The following is a 22711-nucleotide window of genomic DNA, read 5'->3' on the forward strand; positions in this document are numbered from 1 at the left end:
AAAAAACAACTGGGTTCAGTTCAAAGGACAGAACGACATAGATAATGGAGAAGAAAATTGTATAAGCCTCCCTTGCTCCTGAATTCTAGATATTGGATCTCGAAAGGACACTGTAGCATTAAAGGGGTTAGAGAAAAAGGTGAGAGTTACTTGAATTTTGTACAATGAGACTGGAAGACCAAACTGTCAAGCAACTTGAAGCTTAATGATATTATAATCGTCTCCATCTCCTCCCCACAGCAGAAGTGGACCATGTAACACACCAATTCAGGACACAAGTACTAAAAATATAATACAAGTCAGAAGAAACAGTGAAGATTAACACAGATAACAAGAATATCTGGTTATACCAGTTACTACACAAACTCTAGAAGGAATAGAAAGCCTCATAATGTGGGGTTTAGCCTCATCTCTAAGCTGTAAAGGTCAAGACAAAATTTTAACAGGGACAGATTACTAAAGCTCCTTTTTCCTGAGGTCTACAGAGCCAGCCACTCTCTGAAGTGACCTACTGGACAAGGTGTGCTTCAATTACTATTTTCCAGTCAGGTCTTCCCAGTATGGAAGTTCTACCAAAAAATTAACAGTAGTATACAAACTATTTCTTAACTAGCTGCATTGATCTAAAAATATTTTTTTTTAAAAAAGAATACAATTCAGGCATTTAAACAATGGGTATATTTTAAAATCTGTTTTCAGTGGCTGTACACCAATTTTCACATGCAGGGTTTTTGTTTATTTCTGTTTTACCATTAAATTCTTTGTTATTAAAACCTCTACAGTAACATATAAAACCAGGTTGCATAAGCAATGGTCAAAATGCCACAGCTAATATGTAACATTGACAAGTTAGTCTCCTGTTTCTTTTCTTACTGCAATCACAAAACAAAAGCTTTGTCACCACACAACCTTTCCCCAGGAACAACAAAAGGATATTTTCAATGTTTCTCCGTAAGTTTTCATTGAGCTTTGCTTCAAGTTCACCAAGTTCTTCTTCTGCCTTTCTAACATCTTTTTGCAATTCAAGTCGAGACTTCCTTGTGTCGTAATAACCTCCAGTCAAAGCACCACGATGGCTGACTTGATCACCTAAGAACATAACAGAATGAGATGAACAAAACTGCATGCCATATGCTCTCCATTAATGTTCAGAGCAGTTTCTACAACACAACTTAACAGACTAACTAGAATATTTAAACTAACCTACAGAAGCACTGCAACATTATCAGGAATCACATATGTATATTTACAGTAACTAGGGAAATGTTTATTTCTGTATTCAACGTAAAGTGCATTTCCTTTCTCAAGAACAACAAAGACTGCTATGGTCTCCTTCAAGCATTAGCTGAGATTTTTTTTTGTTTCTGATTAACAGCTGAAACCACGCAGCTTAAAGGGAAAAAAAAATACATTAATGAAAAATGCAATACTTAGCACTACCCATTTAAGAAACAAAATCTTAGATCTTCTGAGGGAGAAAACAAAAGAGAAGCTGAGTAATTAGCAGCATCTGTGGCTCGTAGAGTATACTGTTACTGAAAAAATTAATCATTTCCTCCTCAGACATCCTTAGGAATTTTGTCAGATTGACTTTAAGAAACAAAAAGACAACAATAAGCCTGAAGGGAATCTGTCCTCCAAGAAAAGACAAATGACAAGAGTTATGTATTATTTCAGAGAACATAACCTGTAAATATGTCTGGTACACAGATGAATTCACCTTGCACTTTTCAGTCATTAAGGCCATAAACTAATGTTTAGGGTGTGAATCTAAGTTTGTGGAAAAACACCATAAATACTCCATGAAAACATCCTGTTAAACTGGATGAATCAAATAATCTACTTTACAATTCTCAGGATGGAGACACACAGCTACCAACTTTTAGATCAAACAAAAATTCAACAGTTCGCGAAGAAATCCTGTATTTTTAAGCACTAGACTTAACTGAAGTGCAACTTTGTACATCTCTGTCAAGTACACTATTATTTAAAATAATCTTATTTTGACAATACTAACAGACCATGTTTAATGAGCTTCACATTCCAGGGATCCTATTTTTACAGTAAGTAATTTATAAGAATCCAATATTTACCTTCCAGAGTAATACAATCCATAGTGAAAGCTCTGGCCAGCTGGGTAGACACTTCCATGCTACGACAAATTAGAGTCTTTCCAAAAACATGTTTGAAAGCTTTGTCAAATCTTGGATTGTATCTCAGTTTACTGATCATAGGAATTGCATCCTGAAGCGACAGTTATTTTAATAAGAACATATTGATATAAATACAGCAAGTATATTGCAACTACTTCATATGCAGAATTCAAGAGTGCCTTGGAAAAAAACTACCATCAAGAGTAAAACCAGAATACACTCTACCCTCGTAACAAGAATTTCTAAAAGTTTAGCATATCTCAAAATTCACCGAATATTAACGTTGGCTTCACAATCAATAAACTCCTAGAATGAAGACTTCTGGAGCTGTGTATATCGTTATTTACATACAGGATGTCAAACCCTGAACTCAAAGCACAATATTGTGAACGATACTTGAAGTAAACAGCTGTCAGTTGGTAGAAGGATGACACACTGACTGAACGTTCCCAAGACAAACACATAAACACTCTACGGAAATCAAGTACAAGATTTTGCAATTCTAGCTTTTAACAGCTAGGCTTGAGTCTTAAGGCAACTTAAGAGTCTGCCAGGAATCTCACCCAAGTATTAAACTGCTACTGAAACAAGCTGACTAATTATCATATATTTGCATTATAATTTTTTTCCTCAAAAAAAATTTTATTCTTTTCTGCAGAAAGCAGGATGCAAACATTAACAGTTTTACTAGTAAAGCCCCCCCCCCCCCCCAAATAAGCATGCAAGGAGTCCTGTTTATTTCTATTTATTGTTTCCTATGTTTATCTGAAGAAAAAAAAGAGAAAAAACTAATTTTAACGAACTTATTCTACCATGATTATTGCAGGAAGAAGTTAACATTCACACCATTAGGTCACTACTAAAATTTCAAGTAAGAACATAGGCTTTCTTGAAATGTATTTCAGAACTATTTTTTAAGTGGTTGTCACTGAACATTTATTTATGCATTTTTAAACATAAAGGCACAACTCATTTCCAGTAACTTTGAGAAACTGTTTGCAGCGGTAACATGGCTCTTTAGCTTTTGTCCATGGCAGCACTTCAACTTAAAGAATTACAATTCAGTAATCCAGGCAATTATTACCAGTTTACAATAAAATTGTATCAACTATTTACTTGTAAGGTGAAGGCAAATACCTGGTAGGAGAATATCTTCCTGTAGCAGGTTTTTTATGCTGAGACACATACATTAGAAGTAGTATTTAACTGCAGACATTCAACAGCAAAGGAAGTGGTGGGCCATAAGCAATATACACAAACAATTCAGAGTATGAGACTTTGTAATTATGAAGTAGAGGAAGGCTCAACAGGAACTCCAACTCACGTTAGTCTCAGGATAAGCAGTATCTCTAACATCCAGCTTGTTCAGAGGGAGGAAAGTGACTTCTCCAGGAAGGTTCATTTTGTTAAATTCCATTAGGATCTTTGTACTGACCTCATCAGAATCCACAATGTGATAAAACAACCTAATTAACAAGTCCAACAAATAAGCAAAACTTTATTGTGCTAAAAGGACTAGCTTATCTGCACAGGAACAGTAAGCATGCAGGTACCACTAAATAATGTTATCAATATAAAACTGCGTCACATTTTCTGTTCAAGTCTCTGCCTCAGAATACGCAAGTAGATACACTCCATTCACTTTCATTAAAATGGGATCAGCCAAGAATTTTGTATTCCACCTTCCAGTCACAAAAGCAGCTCAATGTGCATTCAGTGTTATTGTATACACAGCCTTTTTTGGTTCAGCTGCAAACCTGTGCCTTCCATACCGTTTCAATATACCATGTTCAGCCCCCTGCATGGATTCACAAGGTTGTGTCTCTGTACACAACCAGAGACCACACCTATCTGCCTGTGCATGACTGGGAGCAAGCATCAGAGGGACTGAAATAAGTCATCTTTCTTTTGCAAACTGAACTACAGTACGCTTGTTTCTGCTTTTTTCCAAACTAGGTGGGAGGGGGCACAACAGGGTTCAGAGACCTGTGAAGTACTTTGAAGAGACAGCCTTGTTCACAGACGCACAAATGTTTCAGATGAGGGACTAGATCAAATTGTGGTAGCAATCAACATTTTTATGTGACAGTTTGCAAGATCACCCCTGTCCTCTTTCCTGCCCTTATGCCACTATCTACATTTCATTAGAAAAAGAATTTGTATGACTACTCACAAATTTGAACAGGGGAGTGATCACACAAAAAGATAATCTAAATTAATTTGAAGTATCAGATGCTGCAAGAAGTGCTGTATCACCCAGCAGGCACTTAGTTCTAGAACACACATTACACAGACTCATTAACACTCAACACCTTTTCAGATAGCTTTTAAACAGTAGTTTTTGACAGTTTAGAGACCATCGCCACCCATGTGATTTTCTAGCATTAAGTGAAATAATTCTTATTGTTACCATTAAAACATCACATTGCTTACTGTAGAATTCTCCACACTGGAAGATGCCATTCACTTTATTCGATATAGCTCAGCCTCACCACCAATCCTGGTGTCAGGAGTGTGGGTCTGGGTCTGTCGTTTTGTTTTGTTTTGGGTGGGGTGGATGTCTTTGTGTGGTTTTGGTTTAGGGTTTTTTTTAGACAAGATCAAGGGCAGCTAGGATTAATTTTGAAATAGTCAAAATTCTTCTTAGTTCCTTCTCAAAGGAGTAGCAGTTTGATCATGCTGTATAGAAGGCACTTTGACAAAGAAAGGGTGAGAACTCAAGTTCAAAAGAACAAAACTTTCAGTAACAGGCACCAACAAATAAATTGTAACACTCAGCTGCTTTAACTTAAGTAAAAATAAAGAGCACATAATTACCTGTTGCCTGCAGTAACTTCAACACAGGTGTAGAAAGCTGGTTCACATTCAAAGTTATTCATCACAATGCCATGATAGCCATTTAGAACATGCTGGTTTATGCCTTTTCGACGGAAGTGCTCCAAAACTTTGTTTATGCTGTCTATACCATTCAAAATGGCCTGTTAAAATATAACTCATTATTGTACTGCAATTAAGATTTACAAGTATACCAATTTTACCTTTAACTTTGTGAAAAGGTCACCTTTTTTGCCAAGTTCCTGCTAACTAACCTACAGCTCTAACAGAACATACCTAAATATTTGAGTCTGCCACTTTTAAGGTTCTTAGGTGTTTGGTTTTTTTTTAAAAAAAAGCAAAAATATGTCAGAAGAAATTTTAAAGTATTCTATTTCTACCTGGTCTCCTTACCTCTCCTCTATTAACTTGAGCTTACAAAACTGATTTCCAAGTAGTTCTAGAGCTATAAATAATTGAAGGATTTACCTTGCAAATATTATTTTTCCATCTTAATTATGACACTTCTTTTGGTTATGGTCTTACTGTAACGGCTGTATCTTTCAGATATGACTACAACTTGTCCTTTAAGAATGAAAAGAAAAACCTCCACATGGAATTCTCAAATACAGGGTATCTTACCTTTCCTGTTGCTGCTCTGAGAAGCTGCTGTTTCTTTTCTAAATCCTCCCGCTTTGCTGCAAGAGCTTGTTGTTCTGCATTCTCTTCTCTCCATAAGTAACTACAGAAGAAAAAAATTTGAAGTATTTTCAGTGTGAATGAAGTTTGAAAATGTTTTAAAATTATTATTGTTCTCAAAGACTGATAATTTTAGCAGGAAGGCAAAGTGCAGAGTTCATACATGGCTATATTTAAAAAAACATACCTAACAAGCCATGTTAACAACTACACAGTTGGGGTCCTTCACATTAAGTGAGATTCAGACATATTTCAATTAATTACTAACTTTCTTTCGCTCTGTAGTTCATCCTTTTTATTTTTCACTTCATAGTATTTTCTGTCCAGTTCTTCAACACGAGCCTTCACTTCATTAAGATCCTGGTCCAGTTTCTAACACAAAAAAGAAGAACAGTAAGAAACTACAAGTCTCTACGTACAAAACTTTCTTTTATTCAATACCAAATACTTAAAATTCAGAAACAATTCCTACAAGTGTTTTAACCGATTTACAACAAATTGTAGAAACACTTAAAATACATACATCTTTAAGGGAGCAGTAGTAAGGTAAAATTTATCAAGTAGACTGCAAGGCAGGCACTGACTTGAAATGTGCACCTGATTATTACAGTGAAATGGCTCACTAAGTCACGGTAAGAAACTGAATCAAACTCTTAACTACCATACACATAACTAAGGGTAATCATGCTCTGAAGCAACATTTGTGATAAGAACACACACACCAGTCTTGTATATCATGCCATACTGCTGTTAGTCTGTCATGGTTTCAGCTGGGATTAAGTTAATTTTCTTCTTAGTAGCTAGTACAGTGCTCTATTTTGGCTCTGAAAAATCTTAGCCTGTTCTCCAGCAGTACTCATACTTTAACACGGCTGCTATCAACAGCATGCTTGTAAGCCAATGTGCAGACATGATCCCCTTGCTCACTGAACACTTGCCATTTTCAAAGCAAGGGCTTTGAAAAGCACTTTTCAGGGCTAGCACTCAGATAATGGTTTTATAGTTACCTATAACTATACTAGTTACAGTTAGAGAACTAGCTGTGTTCCCAAAACACAGCCAAGTTTTTGCAATCTAACTTTGCAAGCTATCCATCACATTCACCCAAGACACCCCGCTTCTGAACAAAAAGCTATACAACTCCTAGCCTAAGCATAAATCAACCCTCCTTTAATGAGAAACAGGAAACCAAGACATGTTTTTAAAAGGAATCAAAGGCCATCTCAAAATTTAACCTCTTCAATGCTACGTAATTCCTATTGAGCAGTAGAATACACTTAGTCAGCAGTAAAAGTAATTTCTTTCATTCACCAATCCAGAGAATCATTACTTTGCTAACATTGGCCCCATCCAAGCAGTATTTTAGTAGAACACCATTGCCTTTGTATAACTACATTTCTAGACTTTGTCAAACTGATGCTCAGATTCAGTAGATATATCACACAACAACCAAGAACACTGTCTATCAGCACATGCAGGGTAGCAGGACTGGCACTGCATGCTCTCCCACTAATCCAGAGGTTTTCACTCCTGTAGCTCCTAGCAGGAGTGGTAGTTTTTGATTATACTGCTGTATTTGCAGTGTAAGAGCTGTTTCTGAATGGAAATTGAAAATCTAAAAAAAGTTATGCAAATAATACTGACACAGATTAATCTTCTAACATGGACAGGTATGAAACTTCTAACCATCTGTAAGTGTGATGCAAAGGTACAGTGCTTGCAGAACAGTTTAAAAGATCCTCTGTTTAGGGCAAGTAAGAGAAGAGTGAAAGCCACCAAACACAGACCTCAGTAATATCTAACGAATTGTTAGCTACATGAAATACCTATGTTGAACACAGCCAAGAGCAAGGCAGACCTACATCTCCTCCTGATAACTCGGGCCAAACACTCTGCAGAAATGTCATGGTTTAACCCAGCCAGCCACTAAGCACCACACAGCTGCTTACCCACTCCCCCACCACCACAGAGGGATGGGGAAGAGATTCAGGAAAAAAGGTAAAATTTATGAGTTGAGAGAAGACCAATATGAAGAAACTGAAGTGTCCTTGACTTAGTATAAACATTACTTTCCAACAACTAAAACATCAGTGTGTTATCAACATTCTCATACTAGACACAGAACACAGCACTGTACCAGCTACTGAGAAGAAAACTAACTCTATCCCAGCTGAAACCAGGACAGGAAAGTACTAGAAGGGAAGTCAAAATACATAATGAAGTCAGATGTAGTGCTAGAGGGAGTTTATCTGCAGATGCTTTCGATAACATGTTTTTCAGAAGACCACACCCAAAAAGAACCCTTTCTTATAAACAGGCACTGAAGTTTAACTGCCCAAGATTGTTTAACCCTTCTCTCAAAAATACTGAGAAATAATAAGCTAAAAACTTACACTGTATTGTTCCAAGTTTTTCTCCTTATTTGCCTCTGTATCCTCTAAATCCTTGTGTATAGCTGCAATCTGCCGTTTCTTGTCATTGATGGCTTGATCTAAAGACTTCAGTTCTTTTTTTATCCACTTATCCCTTTCTTCTTTGGAAGTAAACTGGCTTCCTCGACCTTGTTTTGCATAAAGATCTGTCCTTTCCTGTGTAGCCTGTGCAAGCCTATTTTGAGAAGGGAAAGACATGCTGTATTGTACAGAAATCTTGAATTTATTAAGGGCAAGCATTAAGAATTACCATGAGAGATTTTGGAAAACATCAAACCAGGCTCAAAAATAAGCCCTAAATCAGTAACAAAGACGACGATCATGTTATAAACCATGAAGTCACTCAGAAGACTTCACAAGAAGTAATAATAGCCCACAAGTGGTTAAGCTCAAAAATTAATTTCACTGAATACTGTTCCCACCACCCACCCCCAACATAAAGGAGGTTTTTACAGATCATCTGTAAGTACATATAGCTACTCCATCCTCAAACAGCAAGCACAACTCAGTTAATTGCACACTTGGATAGTACTGATAGTATCCTGGTTAGTTTTATTTCAGGTTTTGGGTTTTTTTTAAATGCTTTGACTCCCCATTGCAGAATGCCACAGACCTAGCAATTCCCCTCTCTTCTTTTTCTTTTACACTGTTGAATTTCGGCTCCGTTTCTGCTAATTCTTTCTGCTTCTCCTCAATTTTCTCAAGAAGCTTTTGCCTCTCTTTTAACAGTCTTTTCTGGAAATCAAACAAAGCAGTATTTAAAAGTCAGGTATTATCATAACTGTATTACTAGATAAATACAGACTTCTAAAGAATAATTTAATTGTAAGATTGCAAGATGCCATTGCTTATCCAATACTATGCAGTTGCAACACTTAACAGAAGTGAATTCAGTTCCAATCAGGACAGCAAAGAGATGAAACGAAGCATTCTCAAGAAGCTAAACTATGCAAGCGAAGAACATCTGCATGGGCCAAACAAGCAGGTTCAAGTTAGTGTTACAAACAAACCCCTCCTTCCCAATACCTGTAGCAATTAAGATCAAGAATTATAGGTGCCTGTTCTTGCAACATGCAGAACAATAAATAAAGGATCATAACACAGGTGTCTAGGGGATGTAAACACAGACATCACAAAAACCTAAGAAAATAACGAAAGGCCACATAGTCCAAAGCAAAAACTTCACCGTACAAGTATACTACCATCTGCCAATGACATTTTAAAGACTTCACCGCTGTTACGTACCCTTTGTTCACTGTTGCCAGCTAATTCATCCTGCAGGTCTTTAGCCTTTAGCTCCAATTTAGTCCTCTGTTTAATCTGCTCCTGTCTTTCAGCACTAAGTTGTTCCTTCTCTTCTTTCATAGCCGAAATCTTTGTCTTCAGTTCTCGAACTTGTCGTTCTATTTCCTATGCAAATTTAATTATGTAGTACCTTAAACACTGCATACACATTTCAGTATCTATCAAAACTCACAAGATTATTATTATGCAGATCAAGATACAATGAAACTGTGAAAACCTTCTGTTTCCCAACAGGATGAAAACATTTAATACAATTTAACACTGTTTTAGAACCACCTCCACCCCCCACCCTGCAAAAAAACAAACCCCACAAAGCAAAACAGACCTCTGGACAGTGCCTTGTTAAGAAGTATTTTTACCTCCATTTTATCTCTAGCATCTTGCTGGGCATCTCTCAGCTGCCTAGATTTCTCTCCACTTGTCTCTCGTTTGGCAGAAAGCTGTACAGAAACATCACCAATAGCTTAAGTAGCAAGATTCTGGTTTAGAAGTAGTTCCAGAAAGAAAATAATCTGTTAGATTAGTGAAGAACATTGACAGGATTCTATCAAGGAATGCAAGGACATGTCTGAAAAAAGCAAATAAACTGCTCATGAGATCATGTTATATTTTGTATTAGCCAAGACATTTTACCTCATCAAGCTTAGCTCGTGTTTCATTAAGCTCCTGATTATAAATGGTGTATTCTAACGCTCTCCTCATTTTATCCCATTTCTGATACTGAGCCAGCTCTTCTTTCTCCTCTTCTAGGGTATGCAGTCGCTCTTCAATGTATTTCAACAACTCATTGATCTTCTCTCGCTTGCCCTCTTAGAAAAGATGACAAACAATGTAATACATTCCCTCATCTTTAAAGCTAATGAATCTCCTCCAGTGATTAACAATTTGTCAACAGTTATGAAATGTGAAAAGCAGAACCTGTGTCCAGAAGTTCCCCAAAAAAACCAACCATCCTTATAGCAGAACTGTTGATACTAGCTATGTAAAGCAACACAAGCAGATACTCTCTTGGCTCAGAAGCTTAAAATAATTACAGACTATACTACATAAACTTTACTGTTTGCATAGCAGTAGGTATCCTGATTTTCTGATAGCTGCCAGCTAACATTCATGTTTTGAACAGCACAAACATCCCTTTTAGTCTAGCTAAAAAGTTTAATTACTCAAAGCACACATTAAGTCACTTATTAAACCTTTTCAGACATTTAAAATTCAAGGAGGAGATACTGATGACAAACAGTTGAAGGAGGAATGCAAAATAATCCAAGGAACTGGTAAGGCTAACAGAATACAGACACGGTGACTCTGAAGAGTCAATGGTGTGGAACTAGGATAAGGAAAACATTTGCAGATTCACTAATTGCTGAGAAAAACTACCTGAAAGGAACCTATCCTCATTATAATATAATAATAGCAAAAGTAACTCCCCTTGAAGCAGAAACTTTGAAAAGGTAGCCCCACCCCACCTCTGGAGCATGTGTATTGTATGTAGTATTATGTGAAAAATCTTAGCCAATCATGTACAATGACTAAATTCCCTGTTTGTTAAACTGTATATAAACCTCCTAAACCCAGGAAAAGTTATGCTAGCTTGGTGGATTTACCATCTAGCACCCATCTCTGCACAGACATGAAATAAATCTCAACTGTGTGTTGACTGGCTTTTTTTGCACATCAAGTGAATCTGATTTTTGGGACAACAGTATGATATGCTCGATATCATTTGACATACCACAAAAAAATCTAGCAATTAGCTTTATTCAAAAAGCCATAAACCTGTGTTGTGGTTTGTTTTTTTCTTTTACTGTGGCATAAAACATTCATTTCTTAAAACTGTTTTTACCTGTTTCTTTCATTAGCGAAATACTCTCTTCTTTACGTTCATCATACACTCTGGTACCAGCTACTTCTCTTAGTAACTTCAGCCTTTGAGAGTCAGGAGCTGTGGCCATCTGGTTGATCTAAAAATTCAGTATCTATTATTTCAATAGCCTGCTCTGGATGTATGGCTAACCACAACAGATCAAAGATTGCACTTCTTTTGCTGTGCCTGCTTGCCTGAGGTTTTGGCAGGAAGATTCAGATCCCTAGTATATAAGATAGTGGCTTTTTTATTATTTTTTTAGACTATTACTTCAGCACAGCCAGTATTCTGCTTGAAATGAATTTTGTTTTTTCAAATGCTACCAGTTATTACTAAAACTCAAGATACCAGTATTACATGAACTGAAGAAATCATCATCCACTCAAAATTATGTTTAGACAAACTCAAACTTGAGCTTTTAAGTCCTGGTGCTAAATCAATTTAAAAACCTCCATAAAACCACACCAAAATGTAGGGGTTATAAATCTTAGAATAATTCAGGTCATGGAACACTCATTAATCCAACATTAAGTCAGTCATAGAATTAAACTAGACATAAAAATGCACTTTCTGCCAATATTCATTTTAATGGCTGCATCCTTTTATAAAGGTAACTGTTTCTAATTTGTATTGTATTAAAACCTGTAAGCTGCTTGGGTCTTGAAGACCAGTTAATACAAGCCATGATATGAACCCCTTCCCTGCTGTGTGTTCACTTCTGGTACTTCCACATTTCCATTCATCCTCCACGAAGAGTATTTTTAGTCTCTTAAAAAAACAGCATAGGGATTATGTTTGCTTTGCATTTAAGTATACAGAAAAGCACGTGATTGCAAAAATTACCATGAAAAAAATATTTTCTAGAAATCAACATTACAGACTTTAAAACTTTTTTCTTAAAATTTACATAAACTACTAAAACAGTAATATTTGCAAAAAGCAGCATCTACAAGAACTGCTTCAAACCAAAATGGATTTAGATTTTAGGTTACTTCTGCAAAAATTGAAATAAGTTTGGCATTCAGAAAGCATGATACTCTTGACAGTGATTTCTTCCACTTTGTGGAAAAGAATCTTACCTTTCCTTGTTTGACAATATAGTAGGGATTACTGCGAGAAAATCCAGCACTTTCAAGAAGATTCATTACATCATTTTTCCTGAAATGTTATTGTGAATCTATTAAAAACACTTACAGCAAAAGTGACAACTGTAAAAATTCTGTAAAGTATCACAACTATACATCACATACTATAATCAGTGTGCAATGCAAGCTCTGTTTGAAGAAGCTTCTTCATTTGACAATAGCTAATCCTAAAATTAAATGAGAGAAAAATGAAAACTACCTAAAATACTACAGCATTGGAAAGAGATTAAGAAAGAAGCATCTCAAAGCAAAGAGGTAGCAAATACAGGTAAAGATATCACAAGGAAGGATAAGAAACAACTTAAGGTCTGGTAACTCTTCTGTTCAAGAGCTCTGAAAGAAATACTCTAGAAGCAGTTAAACATCATGGTAATGAAAGGATTAAACTGCAAATTTAAAGTCTGCTGTCTATTGCACAAGGACTGATGTCCTTGCTGTCTAACTACCAGCGCTCAGTATTATACAATTGCATTTATTTCAGGCTAGAGATGCAAGTGTTAAGTTTGACTGGAGAATTTTACAGAAATACTACTAGTCTCATCCAGCTAAGTAAAAGAAGTACCTACGTCACCATTTTCTTGTCTAAGAAATATTGGTCCTTCTTCGCTCCAATGACTCTCCGAAGTGAGACTTCCTCTTTATCAATCTTAAGAAAACAAAAGCCAGTAAATTTAACTGCTTGCAGTAGGTATGTATAACTACTCCAGAATTCACAGATTCAAAAAGCAGTTACTATACTGAAGATTTCTACAATACTGAGATGACTAGAGTCTGAAGCATTCATCTGTTTCCAAAGTAGCGTATTCAACTTACCGGTAACCTGTTGTCCGAATTGTCAAAAATAATTTCCACAAATGCTGAAATAACACGAGGACCTGTACCTTCCTAAGAAAGGAGATGTTTTGGTTAGGTAATTCCCATCTTAGACTGATTTTGAGCTCACTCATCTCCTCTTTTCCCTGACAAACCCACTTCCCCTTTCCTCCCAAGGATTTAAGTATCAAAAGCATCTATGTAAGACCCAGCATACATTTTTATTTCTGAAAATCCTGGATACACATTCACCAGTGCGCATTACCAGCGTAACATATTATTTTGTATATAAATTCCCTTTTGCCAAAGGGAAACAGAAGATGTTTAAGGATGTTTTTAAAGTAATTGACTTAAAATATCCACAGCCCAGCAATTTACCATTTTTGCAGTAACATTCAAATGCCTTAGCTTGTTCTTTAGTCTTGTTATACACCTTCACTTACATGCAACAAAGCCAGTCTCTGCTCTGGGCGAAGATGACTAAACTCATCACTGAGGACAAACTGAATTGCTGCAATAAAACAGTAAAGAAACAGAAGATCTTTCCTTTAGGGAGATATGCAGCAGTTTCTTTAACTCAAAACACAGTTTTACTGTTGTTTAGTACATCATTGCTAATATCTTACAATGTTTCTTCATTAAAAACCTTAATTTGCTGGATCTTCATCACTCAGCATGCTGTACACCAGAACTTCTCTGAAGTTTCATTATTGCCACCTTTCTACGTAGCATCAATAACACTACACAAGTAGGGATTCATGAGCTTTCTTCTACAAATACATAGCACCCAGACTGGGTTAAAAACATTGCTAAAATACTTAGTACTGGGCAATTTATAAAGACTACCATCACAAATGCCACTGACACCTTTCACTAGCACCTCCTCTCCTTCATTGATGCTCCTACCCCACAAAATCCCCCTCATAACCATATGTTAAAAAATTGTATAAAGCTGTGCCATACTGCTATAGAATCAGCTTAGAATTTAGCCACTAAGATTGTCTAAAGCAACTGCAAATACTACTATCAGCTTTGAAGGTGCATGACTTTTAGAATCGGTCTCCTCCTGTAAATACTTCTTTGCCATTTAAGAGTCTCAGAAGGCTCTCAGTAAGAGAGCCTGAATACTAAGGGAAAACCTGAAGGTAAGTATTAACAAAGTGCATCGAGATCTGCCTTTCATCACTGTCAAGTAATTACCAACCTGCCACTCCTTGTTGAGGAGGAACGTTTGGTAAACCAACTTCCAGCAAAACCAAAGAAACCTGGTACAATCAGTACCTCCACATTATTATGTTAAGAAATCCAAGCTTACCATAAAAAAAGTTGCTTTTTCCAGATCCGTTTCTTCCCACTGAAAATTAAAACAAAGTATAACCTCAAGTTGACATAAACACTCCAATGTACATTATACATCACACAGAAATGTTCAAGAACAGAACCCAAATAACACAGCCAAACAAAACCTCAAGGGAATGAGACAACGTTAGTAGATGCATCACTTAAGTCATTGCCCGAGAACAAGAGAATAGTTCTTTTCCCACTCAAACACATTACAATGACTTACAAACTCCATCCAACACTACTGCACAATGAGAATAATGGGTAAACCAATCCTATTTATTCTCATCCTTTTATTTTTAATATTGATTCTCCTGGTGAGGTAAGAACAGTAGACCTAAATCCAGTTCTTCTGGTCCCAGCATCAATTTTTTATATTTAACCAAAGGAAATCACTTGCCTGTACATTCAGGTTGACTGTATGAACTTCAGGTAGTATACAAACTTCTTAAATACTCCACTTGCTAATTCAGCAATGTTTTGTTTTAAAAAGACCAGAAGAAGTGCCATTTCTATTTAAAAAATAAAGGTATAAGAATACCACACTATGCTAGCGTACAGTAATCTGTGTTTATTCTGATGTGTATCAGCAAGGCTCAGTGTCTTATCTTTAAGACCAGCACATACTGTATTAATTTCAAAACTGCTTGCCTTCCAGCTGCAATGAGCATCCCAGGCTTTCCACTGCTTCCTGCCTATATGCCCTCCAGTTTCAACTCATCCCCAAAATTACTTGGGACTGCTATGCGGTCTTTATACAGGCAAAACAATAGCAAAGTTGGATTTTCCCCCCTCCCCCCACCCCTTTTTAAACACTTATACCTGAATAAAGTTTTAGCTCCTGCTGAAGTGACACTACATAATAGGACATGCTATTCAAGTCATATGCACATTTTTTCCAGTCTCAGAGTAAAATCCTGGCTACTAAGTTTTTATGTCCAAAACTGACAGTTTTCTGACAGGTCAGCAGTCTCAAAGTTGCTGCACAATCACTAAAATCAATGCAAATGAAAAGGCACGACCAGGCATCCATGCGCAAAAATAGGAAGAGGTGTGAGATGGACAACAACATACTGTCAGATTAGGTGTTATTTATGAAAACTACACTTTGAAACTTATATTACACTTTTTGTCAGTTCACATTCCAGAGATTCATTCCTCCAAAGCTGAAAGAAAGAGGATCGTCTTCTCTGCAGCAGTTTATAATAGCTAGTGTGCTTAGATATAAAAAATGATCACACCTGCACACACACACAAAAAAAAGAACCCCATACAAATTCTCTGCTGCTGTTCCTGCAAGGACAGTCTTTAAAGGGGGTCTGGCTGATACAGAGATTTGCACGTATGAAGGCGTTTACAGACCTCACTCAACTTCTAAAAACTCAAGACATACTACTGTCACAGTAAAACCGAACGTTAGCATTACTTTGCTCTAAGTGCAATACATCTTGTGGAATGTTACAGACAACTGTAAGAAAGTTTCCAAAACAGAAAATATAGTCATCAAATGTAGGCAGAACGTTAAAAACTGTAAAGGACTCTAATGTGAACATCATCTGAAATAACAATGCACTCTAGTTAGTGTTAAAAGACAAGTATCTGAACTTACCGATGACATTGTGTTTTGAGCTGAATGGGTCCACGATGGTTTGGTCCCTGTAGCTTCGAAAGCCCTGGATGATTACCTAATGAGAAGAGTGAGTTACTTCAGCAACATTCTCAGTGTTCTTGAACTGTAAGATTTTACAGAATAGAATTGTAGAATCACTGAGGTTGGAAAAGACCTTTGAGATCATCAAATCCAACCATGAACCCAATGCACTCAATCCCCTCATCCAGATCACTGACAAAGATATTAAACAGAACTCCATTAAAGTGAACTCCATTCACCACCACTCTTTGGGCTCAGCCACCCATCTAGTTTTTTACCCAGCGTAGAGCGCACCTGTCTGAGCCATGAGCAGCCAGTTTCTCCAGTAGATGCTGTGGAAAGACTGTCAAAGGCTTTACTAAAGTCTAGGTAGACACCATGCACAGCCTTTCTGTCATCCACTAAGAGGGTCACCTTGTCATAGAAAGTGATCAGGTTTGTCAAGCAGGATCAGTCTTTCATAAAGCCATGCTGCCTGGGCCTCATCCCCCAGTTGTCCTGTGCATGCCCTGTGATGACGCTCAGCATGATCTGCTCCATAACCTTCTTCGGCACCAAGGTTAGGCTGACAGGCATTTAGTTCTGCAGATCCTCCTTCCCACCCTTCTTGTAGTAGATGGGTGTCCCATTAGCTAACCACCAATCTTCTGGAACCTCCCCAGTTAGCCAGAACTGTTGATAAATGATGGACAGTGGCTTGGCCAGCTCCTCTGTCAGCTCCCTCAGCACTGCTGAGTGGATCCCATCCAGCCTCATAGACTTTTGCACATCTAAGTGGAGCAGCAGGTCACTAACCATTTCCTCCTGGACTTCCAGGACTTCACTCTGCTCCTGCTCATCCCAATCTTCCAGCTCAGGGGGCTGAGTACCCGGGGGGAAGCTGGTCTTGCTATTAAGGACTGAGGCAAAGAAAGCATTAAGTACCTCAGCCTTTTCCTGAGCCTTTGAGGCAATATTTCTTGGCCCTCTTTTTGTTTCTAATGTAATTGTAAATACATTTTTTGGTTATCTTTTACAGCAGTGGCCAGCCTGGGTTTTATAGCTGGGCTTTCACCTCTCTAATCTCCCTGCATAACCTCATGACATCCCTATAGCCCTCCAGAGTTGCCTGTCCCTTCTTCCAAATGTGGTAAACTCTCCTTTTCCTCAAGTTCCAGCCAAAGTTCTCTGTTCAGCCAGGCTGTTCTCCCTCACTGGCTTGTCTTTCATCACATGGGGACAGCTTGCTCTTGTGCCTTTAAGACTACCTTCTTGAATAAGGCCCAGGCTTCCTGGACCCCTTGGCCCTTCAGGACTTTGTTTTGTTTATATTGATATTTACATCAAATTTTATGATGTTTATTATAATATTTACATCAATTATAATATACTTGGTTTCCCTCACCCTTCCCGCACACACTTCAACCTTGCAGCTCAAGATCAGCAACTTATATCGTAAAACTTGCCCTTCACCTAAGCATCACTTTTGGGACAGACTGTTCCCCCCACATCACAAGAGATGTTGATACTTATCTAGGCCAAAGCATGGTGAACAAGAGTTCTGAGAGTCTATCTGCAACAAACTACACAAGAAGATACATGCATTTGCATCATATTACATACAGGAAATAAAACCCTAATATAACAAGCACTTATCCTAGCAGTGCCAGATTTATATTCAATTTTTATAATGCAATCCACACACAGTTTAAAAAATTTTATTTGCAAATTCTCCTAGCAGAGCAACTGCAGACTACAAAAGCTATACCAGACTACCTATTATACATGCAATACAGTCTTTTTTGGTTTAGTTTTTTTTTTATTTTAGTGTGGAACCTAAAGGGAAAAGTAAAAAAAAAAAGCAAACTATCTTTGATTTAGCATATTCACTTCCTAAATAGACAAATACAAACCTATACAATTAACTTCAGGAACTATACAGGAAACAGCCATCTAGAAGCAGTATGTCAAATTTAAACTATTCAATTTCAGTAGATTTGAGGTTTGCCAGGCCAAGTAACACACAAGGTACACCTTGTCAATATTCTTATGCTTCAGTTCTGCACAGCAGTGAAACTGATCCAAACTCCATCGTACATACTCCAGAATTAAACAATCTTTTCTAAACACTACAACTGTACTGAAAGACTATACAGTAGCTTTGCTTTGCTCGGTAAGACATCAGAGAGACAGCAGCCATCTGAAAAGTTTTGATGTTTGAAATCTTTCAGCAAGAATGCTTACAAAAAGACTAGAGTTTAATCACTACCTACTTTGGCCAGCTATTCCCCAACAGAAGCAAGATATTGTTAAAATAATGCCAATGTTTCACCATGATAGCTATCATAACCTAAGAATTACTTGTTAGGAAGACAGCAAAACATCTTACAAGGTACTTATTATTACTATGAAGTTTACAGTGTGAAGTTATTTCCACTTTGTTTGCAAGGTCTATTATCCCATCACCATCTTCTGTTTTTCTGAACATGCCATCCCTTCTCTCACATTGATACAAGAATTACTTACTCTAAAGAAAACAAGAAAGAATTTGAAAAACAGAGGATGTTAATCAACCCTTACAGTGAGCAAGACATGGCCTTAGGAGAAGGAATAGATACCACAAATACAACAAGCTAGGAAATAACTTGATAAGCTCAAGAAGAAACAAAGGGGTAAGGAGTCTACAAACAGAAAATTACTGGAACTATGAATGAACTATCCTAACAAGCATACTAAAAGATTCACTCTCAAGCAAATAAAGCCCCCATCCACAGAACTTGCATGGTGAAAAAAATACTGTATCTTTAAATGGAGATGAGGTTCCCAAGAACCAGTGAGAATTAATGTGACATAATATAAACAATTATTCAAAATGTATAAAATGTTTTAGCATGTGTTAAGAGATGTGCTAGCTTTGTGGATTTACCACCTAGCACCCATTACAAAGACAGGAAACAAGTATCCCAACTCTGTGTGTGGATCAGTCAGCTCTTGCACATCGGGTGAAGAGCCCAGATCTGGGATAACAACATCTTCAAGTATTAAAATAACCCACGTTCCAGAAGATGAGCATAATACTTGGTATCTGAAAAGCACATACAGAACTTCAGAAAAAAGCCTTCATCCACCCTGCATATTCTGAAACCTCTTAACTACTTTATTGCCTTCTATAGCCTTGGATCAAGACTTACATTTTAATCTCCAAACTCCAGGAATTATTTCTGGGAAGCAACAAAATAAAGGATATTAGTGGAATCTAATTCACCCTCATCTGTTTTATTCTCATGTTCATACGTTGCTACACTCTCTTCTTTAGCTCCTAAAACAGCATTGGTCATTAAGCACCTAAATTTCTTTTTTCCCGGATGCAATTAATTTCACCTGTTCCGACTTAATTTGGACTTCTGTCTGATTCCATGTATCTTCACTACTGTTTACTTTTGTGCAATTCGAATCTGGAGAACAAGAATTCTTATTCAAAGACTTTAAAGCTATGCGTGCACCAGCAATGATAGACTAATGTACTAAAATAGGATCAAAAGGCATCTGAAATACGCCCTAGTCAGCCAGACAGTTGATGAAAACCTGATTTCTATGTAGAACATGCACTTTCAAACAATAATAAAAGTATTCTTCTTAATAAAGATACCAGTACGGTGTCTGAAAGTCAGGTCAATTTTGAGCTCACCGAGAAATGAGAATCCTACCAGGCTTTGTATGAACGTGCACAGGCAGTGGTACTAAGGCAGCCATAAAAATTAAACCATACTGTGCAATATGACTGCAAGGATATACCAGAGAAGTAACATTAAAGACCGCCTCAGTCATAAAACCTGTTTGGAAAAGGTCCATACAAGGACCTTCTTTTTAACTGAACGTTAGCTGTAGATTACTTGTCAAGAATGACTTATAATAGGTTAAATGGTCCATGCCCGGAGGCTTAAGGCATCAACACAATACAAGCCGTAACTGTTGTTTCTACCGGTGGTTCGGGCAGCCAGAACCAGATTGCATTGAAACCCCAAATACAATCACATTACCTCACTGAACAAAAATCAGATTTAAAAAAAAAAGAAGTAAAAAATAAGAGAACCCACAACTTTAACACCTGAAAGATGCCGCCTGACTACTAAGGACTACCCTTTGTTTGGGTACAAGCCCCGCGCGGGTGCGAGCCTCCGGGCTGTGGGTCACCCACTGCCTGGGGGGCCGGGACAGCAGGGCTGCTCCCTCCAAAGGGTCCCCACAGAGTCCGCGGACAAGTCCCGGGTCCAAGAGGGCCTCCCCCCAACGCCACTTCACACCTGCAATGAATGAAACCAGTCGGGGGAACCGGGGGAGGAAAGGCACCCGCCAGCCGACACGGCGGACTTACTCCGTGGCTGGGCCGGGTGGGTTTCCCCTCAGCGAGGCCCGCGGTCGCCCCCCCGGGAGAACAGCGAACCAAGCAAAGGCCTTCGGAACTGCCACCAGCCAGCGGGCCTCTTGCTGCGGGCCGGGACCTAGCTCTGCCGCTCACCGGAGGCTGAAGACCCTCTCAGAGCCGGCATGGGGCAGGGCAGAGCAGACCGGGCCAAAGAGCCCCCGCCAGGCGCAGGCCGCACCGCACAAGGCGGGCAGTTTGGACCCCGCCAGCTTACCTGCTTGATGTACATGTCTGGGTGAGAATAGGAGAGGCGCCTGCGCCGGTGCTTCCTGCCGTCGCTCAGCCCGCTCTCACCGTCTCTCCCTGCTACGAGTGCTCGGCGCGACCCCGGGTGTCCCCCGCCCCTTCAGCCTCTGCTGACTTCCCAGCACCGCGCCCCGCTCACCCCTCACGCAAACAAAATGGCGGCGGAGCCTCCCCCATCCCGACCCGGCGCGAACCATTCAGCACGACATGGAGGGGCAGGAGCAGAGCAGCAAACACGCCCTTGCTCAGCCGAAGAAGGGGCACCGCAAAGGACAGTAGGGGTCCTCCTTTCTTTCATACTCTAAAGTGCTTCACGGGCCCTTTCGAAGATGCTCTCAAGCGGAGAGGCGGGTGACAGTGCCCCCCCTCGCGGTGGTGGTCCCCCCAGGGAGTTGGGAAAAGTGGTTTCTCCCCCTGAGGCGCAGTTTGGGCGCCAAAGGCAAGTGTGAGCCGAGCGGGGGAAAGCGGCGCCTCGCGGCTGCAGGGGGCGCTGCGGGGCCGGGGGCGGTTTGACCCCGGCAGCCTACGCAGTGCCCAGGCCTCTCCTGGGCTGTCTTTTATTGGAGGATCATACAAAAAAAAAAATTAAAAAAAACCCACAAACAAACAAAACAAAACAAAACAAAAAAAAAACAGAAAGAGGAATTAGCAGCCTAAGCGCCTGCAGCTGGGCCCTAGCGCGCCCCCTCACCCCCAGTGCGCCCGTAGCCTGGCCATCCCGCCAGGCTGCAGGCTCCTAGCTGCGCAGGGCTGAGAGCATAAGGCCATTGGGCATTCCAGGCCCTTCTCCAATTTTTAGCTTATTCAGATCCCGTTTTGCTCCTTGCCGAGCCCAGCCCCTCCAGCGAGACAAGATGAAGCCATGTCCGGCAGGGCCAAGCATCCTTTGGGTGCAAGGTGCCATGGCATGGGGCCCAGGTGCCCTCTCAGGCCTCGATGCCTCAGAGCTGAGCTCTGTGTCCACTGCAAAAAGCCTGGGCAAAGCCAAATGTGTGCCCGCAGTGAGCTAAGTAATAGGAATGGTGTGAAATATTCTCAGGAAAATGGAAATACTAGCTTGAGTCTGTACCCACTCTTTTATCTCCCAGAGTGCCACTATTCAGTTCCCCTGAGAGGCTGTCAAACACACAAAACAAGCAAAATGAAGGAAGAAAAACAATTTTCTTTTAATCTCTTTCAGTTACAGTAATTTCAGGTGTTATTGTGACAACAGCAGGGGCATGACGTCTCAGAGAAAACACAATTTTCAGTTTGATAGTACTCCTTAAACAATGCAGCTGCAGCCAATGCTTCTATACATGTGATACAATTCCTGTACTGATCCTCTTAACAGTAATAAAAATCAGATTTAAACAGAATGGTCTAGTTCCTACTTCTCCTAGAATAAATAATAGGTGGATAAATTACTTTCATTGCTTAATGGGAAAATCTCCCCAGTCCCAAGCATTCTTAACCACCATGTAATGAAATGATTTTACTAAAGGACCATCAGGAAGTTATTGTTACAGATATCACCTGCACCTTTAAAGAAACGGTTCATTGTTTCTTCAGAAAGCACAGTGCTTAATAAACTAAAGCAATTAATGATTGTTCCACAAACGCATTCAGAATTAAAATTTCCTGCCTGGCTGTTCTGCTTTTACATTTAAATAGCTCAGTTCAATGGTACTTGGGGGAAAACATGTCTCCATTTGCATTTTCAAAATCCTTTTCATTTTAGGATATCAGGGAATTTAAAATCTTTACATGGGTCTCACAACATCTTTCTGGGATGGGTTTGTGTAATGGAATTTACTCTTTTTCTGGGGCTAAGTGAATTACAGATGCCAGTACTCTGGCTCCC

At 39.0% G+C, this 22711-nt stretch overlaps 1 protein-coding gene across 1 annotated transcript in view; it reads right to left on the bottom strand.

The window, feature by feature from the left end:
- Nucleotides 1–20994, bottom strand: part of SMC3 (structural maintenance of chromosomes 3) — a 28115-nt gene extending 7121 nt beyond the window's left edge. Inside the window, exons 1-19 of the mRNA XM_056351640.1 lie at nt 20837–20994; nt 16176–16251; nt 14541–14579; nt 13669–13736; nt 13226–13297; nt 12979–13058; nt 12347–12425; nt 11247–11364; nt 10037–10212; nt 9763–9843; nt 9344–9508; nt 8712–8833; nt 8060–8273; nt 5935–6038; nt 5610–5709; nt 4971–5131; nt 3478–3619; nt 2094–2244; nt 937–1089 (exon numbers count right to left, since the gene is read on the bottom strand). Of these exons, the coding sequence (XP_056207615.1) occupies nt 937–1089; nt 2094–2244; nt 3478–3619; nt 4971–5131; nt 5610–5709; nt 5935–6038; nt 8060–8273; nt 8712–8833; nt 9344–9508; nt 9763–9843; nt 10037–10212; nt 11247–11364; nt 12347–12425; nt 12979–13058; nt 13226–13297; nt 13669–13736; nt 14541–14579; nt 16176–16251; nt 20837–20851 (2116 nt within the window). The 5' untranslated portion in view covers nt 20852–20994. The remainder of the gene's footprint in view (nt 1–936; nt 1090–2093; nt 2245–3477; nt 3620–4970; nt 5132–5609; nt 5710–5934; nt 6039–8059; nt 8274–8711; nt 8834–9343; nt 9509–9762; nt 9844–10036; nt 10213–11246; nt 11365–12346; nt 12426–12978; nt 13059–13225; nt 13298–13668; nt 13737–14540; nt 14580–16175; nt 16252–20836) is intronic.
- Nucleotides 20995–22711: the final 1717 nt, after the last annotated feature.

The sequence above is a fragment of the Falco biarmicus genome, chromosome 9 (assembly GCF_023638135.1).
Source record: "Falco biarmicus isolate bFalBia1 chromosome 9, bFalBia1.pri, whole genome shotgun sequence".
Taxonomy (NCBI): Eukaryota; Metazoa; Chordata; class Aves; order Falconiformes; family Falconidae; genus Falco; species Falco biarmicus.